Raw genomic sequence first — 6,161 nt, 5'->3', positions numbered from 1 at the left:
CTTAATAACTGCAGTGATTCATGTAACAACTGTGGCCGTAAATCGAGGACTATCTGTACTGCAAGGAACTTTGAATTTCCTCCATGTCCCATGCTGCTTTTACAGGCTGTTAAATCCAACCCCTGTTTAGTGCAGGACGTTATATACTAGTTCTCAACCCACCACAGGGTCCCTTCTCAATGAAGATTGGGCACTGTTGCAACTGTGATTCTTGCAAAACACAGTTCAGACAACGGTTAGCACCAATTATCAAATTGGCTGAGATAACAGAATGTGTGTGTGTGTGTGTGTGTGTGTGTGTATGCGTGTATGCATGGAAATAAACTGAATTTCAATTCAGGTTGACAAGAGGTGATCTCTTCCTGATAGATTGGGAATGCTGGCAACTGTAATTGTAAGAAGGATATATATTCAACATTAGCCAAATCCTTTTTTGCAATTTTACCTTACCAATACAGCAGGTTTCCACTTTATAGCACATAGATAACTTTTAAATTATAAACATAGGGGTCCTGTGATACCTTTTCCCACATATTACCGAATGAAATAATTGCCCTGTATCCAATTCCTTCATTACCAAATTCAGGAAGCCGTGTAATAAAACTTTTCAGGAGCAGAAAAATGTCAATGGAGCTTTGTTAAAGAAAACAGAAGAAAAAATGTAAAAAAAAAAAAAATCTGGATAGGGGTTTCTGCTAACCACAAAACCTGTTTATGTCAATATTTTCAAAAGGACAGAATTAATAAACAGGGTGCTCCTTTTGTACCAAGACTGTGCATGGATTTTAATTTCACCTTTTACTTCATCCCCAGCTTGGTTCTCCCTCCTCGGCTTCTACTTGGGCAAATCTGTTTGTTTGGATTTAAATACCGTAGTTGCCCATCTCATATACAAGACACTGGGTGGCTTACAATAAACAATAGCATTCCTGACCTACTGGCAAAGGAGGAGAGATGGATTATCGGAGATATAGAGCTGTGTTTATCTGGCATGCCCAGCTGTCCAGCTTCTGCTGATTACTTTGCATAGCCAGATTATCTCCCTTGTCTTTTCTCTTTTGCTGCTAGCAGCAAGAGTTACTTGGGGTCACTGAAGCAGGCCTTCTGCACTACAACGTCATGTTCATCAGTAATTCAGACTGATAAGTCATAAGTACCTTTCTTAAGTATCCAGTGCCTTTCAGAAGAGTTATGTGTAAATGCACACATTTCTTTCTTGCAAAAAATAGTGTGAAATGTTTTCGGCTAAGCTGAGATATTCAACAGAAGAAAAAAATATACAGATATTTGCCACTATTGCAAAAGAAGAAAATACATGTGGCTCCGTGCTGAACTGTGGAGTCCTTAGTGCTAGCGGCGAAATTGAATTGAAAGGACCTTGGAGGTCTTCTAGTCTAACCCTTTGCTCAGATAGGAAACCCCATACCATTTCAAACAAATGGTTGTTCAATCTCTTCTTAAAAACTTCCAGTGTTGGAGCATTCACAACTTCTGGAGGCAGGTTGTTCCACTGATTAATTGTTCTAACTGTCAGGAAATTTCTCCTGACAGTTAGAACAATTAATCAGTGGAACAACCTGCCTCCAGAAGTTGTGAATGCTCCAACACTGAAAACTTTTAAGAAGAGACTGGACAGCCATTTGTCTGAAATGGTATAGGATTTCCTGCCTGAGCAGGGGGTTGGACTAGAAGACCTCCAAGGTCCCTTCCAACTCTATTATTCTGTTAGGTGGGTAAAAAAAGTCAAGATCGCAGCAACGAAGATGCAATAGAAGCTTTATTTTTAATGTATGTCAGAAGTGCAATACATGTAAAAATGATGCTATTTGCTTTCTGACTTATTTAATTCAGTGTAGGTATCGCCCAATTCTAGAATGACTTTTTTTAATCGTACCCTTTTTTCACCCATGTCAAGAAGATGCAGAAATCTAAACAGGATCTATATCTACTGACGTGGAATGTGGAGATTGAGACCATGATCAAAATTAGAGCCACGCACAACTTCAGTTTGAAGATTCCATTATAAAGTAATTTGATCAAACTACTCTCTTTGAGCCAAACTGCCAAAGGAAGATGATCCATCAAACAGAATCAAATCTATTTGAAGATTTAGTGGACTCCACATGTACAAAAAGACATTTTTGTCCAATAAAATCTTTGCAATGAAACTAATCAATTTAATTTGAATTGCAAAATCACAAATTCAATCTGTATCTTGAGAGATTTATAACCCCTAATTAATTTATGCATGTAAATGTATGACTAAGAATCTAATTTTTTCTTACAGTCAAAGTGAAAAAGCACAGCCAGGTCTCAATAGGTAATAAAAAGATATGGCTTTTATTGATTAACTGGCAGCCACCAAGCAAAGGGTGGATGTGGATTGGGACCACATTAATTGATTAATTATCCTGCCTTTGTTAATTTTATAAATAAGTCAAGACAGCAAACATATTACTTCTTCCTCCTCCTATATTTCCCCAGCATAACAACCCTATGAAGTGAGTTGGGCTGAAAGAGAATGGCCAGCTTACGGTCACCCAGCCGGCTTTTATGTCTAAGGCAGGACTAGAATTCACAATCTCCTAGTTTCTGCCTTAACCACTAGACCAAAATTTGGATCCTCCTTTTGCCTTGTTTATCAGTGCTCAGCAATCTATGACAATTGTTTGCAATACCAATACGAAAAAGTTTATACTCCCACAAGATATTCAAACTCTTGTAGATACACTCATATTGTCCCAGACTGAACAAGAAGCATTTCATTGCTCCAGATGATAAAGAGCAAGTGAAGTACAATGGCTTCTTACAGCATGCACATAGGGAGAGTAGAAGAAAGAGACACTCACCACTTCTTTGATTTCAACCTGGGGGCTGGGTTTCGGGGAATGAGGAACAAGGCTCTCATGGGATGCATATCACAAAGGGCTGAGAAACCAAAAAAAAGAAGGCATTAAACAAACTGTCAAGTGTAATGGAAAAAAGAGAACATCCTAGTAAAGATATTGAATCCTAGGGTAAAATTCGCATGCGATGAAGGAAGATAAATTTAGTGACTAGGTTCATAGAGCCCACTTGATCATAACATAAGTGAGGTTATCTCTGAGGCTCTGGTACATAGTCTGATTATGCATCAACTATGTTCTGAGGCCTTAATCATAGCTTTTTTGGGCTTTGATCAGATTGCCTCTGTATGGACTCTCTCTGCTTGTGGATTCCAGGAGTCCTCCTATTTTTCAAAAGATCTCTGAATGAAAAAACAGCAGAAGGATGTCTGGAAGGCCACAGGAAAAAGATGAAGAATGTTTCTGTGTGTCCTTCCTGAGGACTAACTTGTGACAGTAAAAGTGGTAAAATATAATTATTTCACTGCTCTTATTGCATCCACTGCAAGCCAGCTAATGCCTTCCTCAGGACAATCTGGTCAACCCTGAATAAGGAGAAGCTTGAAAAGTTGGAGAAGTCATTCAGACTTCTTGGAAGTTGGAATCTGCCTATGCAATTCCAATGGTGCTGACTGAGAACACAGTCTTAACTGGTTACCTTGGATGAGTTTGAACATGCTAGTTCTATGGAAGTGGACAAGGTCCTTCTGGTGATCAGTGTGACCATTTTGTACTTTAGATTCATGTTTTTCCTAATTGTTTAAGACCTCAGGGGAGGATTTGCATGGTTGGATTCACATTGTGGTAAATACATCTTCAAGGGAGTAGGTAGTTCCACCAGCTCTTAAGGATATGGTGGTCTTCCTCTTCCTCTTCAAGACGTTATTGCAGGATCCAACAAAGCTGGACAGTTTTCATCCTGTCTCCAACTTTCCCCTTTTAGGGAAGGTTGTTGACAAAGTGGTCATCTGCTTGAAAAGGCCAAAGGAAATGGATTATTTGGAGTCCTTTTAACCTGAGTTCTAGCCAAAATGACATTGGTTGCACTTGTCAATGAGCTATGACAGTCTCATGCTGGGAGGAGTACACATTTAGGGCTTTTTTTTGTCACAGAACGCCCAGAACAGAGTTCTGGCACCTTTTTTGGATGGAACCTTGTAGGGTAGGCAAGGCAGGTTGTATGACGTGTGTGAGTTCCGGGACCTTTTTTTTTTTTTTTTTTTTTTTTTTACAAAAAAAGCACTGAGTACATCTATCTCTCCTCCCCTTCCCCGAAATTCAATTGGCCCTGAATCTATTACCTTTTAGGGAAGATGTTAAAAACTTGGCTTTTGTCCTGGACTTTGGGTAGAATAGAAGAGTCCATTTTTGAGAAATGTATATTGATAAGCCTTATTGTGATAGGAATTGTCAATTTTTGGCATTTTTGTTGACATTGCTGGCTTTAATTTCAGGTTTTTTTTAGCTTTATTAATGTAGACCACCAAGAATCAAGATCATAACAGTTGGGCAGTCATATAAATAAACAAAATGCTTTGCTTGTTTATTGCTTAGCACATTGTATACATCTCGCATCTGAGGTTTGTGACCCACAGAGGCTCAGTGTGTTGTGTGTGTATATTGTGGTTTATTCAAGAAAAAATGGTTTAATTATAGCTCAATATGATATGGGAACCCAGTCATCAATTTGTGTCTTAATACTTTCTAAGGTAAGATCATTCTTCCCATAGTTTGTTGCCATTAATGTCGGCTGTTGCAAGTTTTTCTATGTAGTTAAAGAGAAACCCTTGCTTAGAATCATGAAGTTGAAAAGGGTTATTTAGGTCACTGAATCCAATTCCCTGCTCGGTACAGGAATTTAAGCATCCCCAACAGATGGCTGCCAAGTTTATGATTCCAGTAATTCCCTAGGTAACCACTTTCAAACTGCTCTGCTAGAAGCTTTTTATTAACATTCAGCTGGAATCTGCCTTCCTCTAACTTAAATCCATTATTCTGTATGCTACCCACCAAGACAACAGAAAACCATGACCTTCTTCAATGTTGACACTCCACTAGATACTTGAAGAGGACTTGTCCTCTCTCTCATTCCCTTCAGTCTTCTGTTCTCAAAATTAAACAGGAGTTGAATTTTAATTTTTGATACTGAAATGTTTTAACTGATGCAACATTTATATCTTCTACTTTTAATGTTGTTTTATTATTAAATTCTTGTTATGCAAAGTTAACATTGGTTTAAATATCCAGCCATCCAACAATTTCATGTCAAAGATACAATTCGAATGAAGAATTTATCAGTAACTCTTTTAGTTGCTTTGTTATATCAGCTATATGGATATATACAAGAAATGGAACTAATAATTAAAGGAAAGTTTAATATGTCGGAAAGGAGAAGGAGAAGAAATTGAGCTCATCTCCTAGTGCATATTTTAATATCTCATTATGGTCTACTTGGTATAAGACTATCAATAAATCTAGCCAAAAACTCAATGTACTGTATTATGGTTTGTCGCACAGTCAACCAGATGTTCAGACTGGAGTTGGCATTTTTATCCACTTATTGAGTCCTTCCCAAGGATCTGGGATGTGGATGTTTGGTGGTATTAGAAGTATTGCAGGATTAAGCTTTTTCTAAGTAAAGCTGTCTTTTGCAATTGACAGATGGTGAATTTGTCAATGCCGATGGTATTCAAGTGGTGCTCCAGTTGTTTGGGATTTCACCCAAGGCGGCTATTACCACTGGTACTACCTTTGCTTACTTTTGCTACACTAACCCTATTTATACTTGCAGGTCTATGTGTTTTGTTATCTTTCTCTTCTATTCTTCTGTCTCCAGGTACTGCCACGTCCACAATCCAGACTTTTTTTTTTGTCTTTCTTATCAACAGTTGTTAAGTCTGGGGTGTTATATGGCAGGTGCCTTATGTTGTTATTATTATTATCAAATTTATTTGCCATCTATCTAACCATTTGAGAAAACTCTGAGAGGTGTCATATCATGACAATCTGGTCTATATGTGTGCTTTGAGTCTACATAAAGCCAAACGTTAGTTTCTGAACTCATCACTTTATTCAACAAATCTTTACTTAGGGAATATTTGCATACAGCATATCATACTGAACTGGAATTTCTACTGCTGCATAATGAATTTTAACAAGCAGCAATCCAAAGTATGATAAAGCACAAAAATCAAATATACTCACGGGGAGCTCCTTCTGCCATTTCGATGGCTGTTATCCCTAAAGACCACAAATCACTCTGAAAGAAACAACCAA

General features: G+C 37.9%; 1 protein-coding gene across 2 annotated transcripts in view; it reads right to left on the bottom strand.

The window, feature by feature from the left end:
* Positions 1-6,161, bottom strand: part of TNIK (TRAF2 and NCK interacting kinase) — a 132,748-nt gene that overhangs the window by 93,927 nt on the left and 32,660 nt on the right. For both annotated transcript variants that reach the window (XM_015825764.1, XM_015825765.1), the window contains exons 6-7: positions 6,090-6,144; positions 2,850-2,928 (exon numbers count right to left, since the gene is read on the bottom strand). In XM_015825764.1, coding sequence (XP_015681250.1) covers positions 2,850-2,928; positions 6,090-6,144 — 134 coding nt within the window. The remainder of the gene's footprint in view (positions 1-2,849; positions 2,929-6,089; positions 6,145-6,161) is intronic.

This window comes from Protobothrops mucrosquamatus, unplaced genomic scaffold (assembly GCF_001527695.2).
Source record: "Protobothrops mucrosquamatus isolate PMUCROS unplaced genomic scaffold, P.Mucros_1.0 scaffold2794, whole genome shotgun sequence".
Taxonomy (NCBI): domain Eukaryota; kingdom Metazoa; phylum Chordata; class Lepidosauria; order Squamata; family Viperidae; genus Protobothrops; species Protobothrops mucrosquamatus.
The sequence above is the reverse complement of the archived record's forward strand: the minus strand, read 5'-3'. Positions and strand labels throughout refer to the sequence as shown.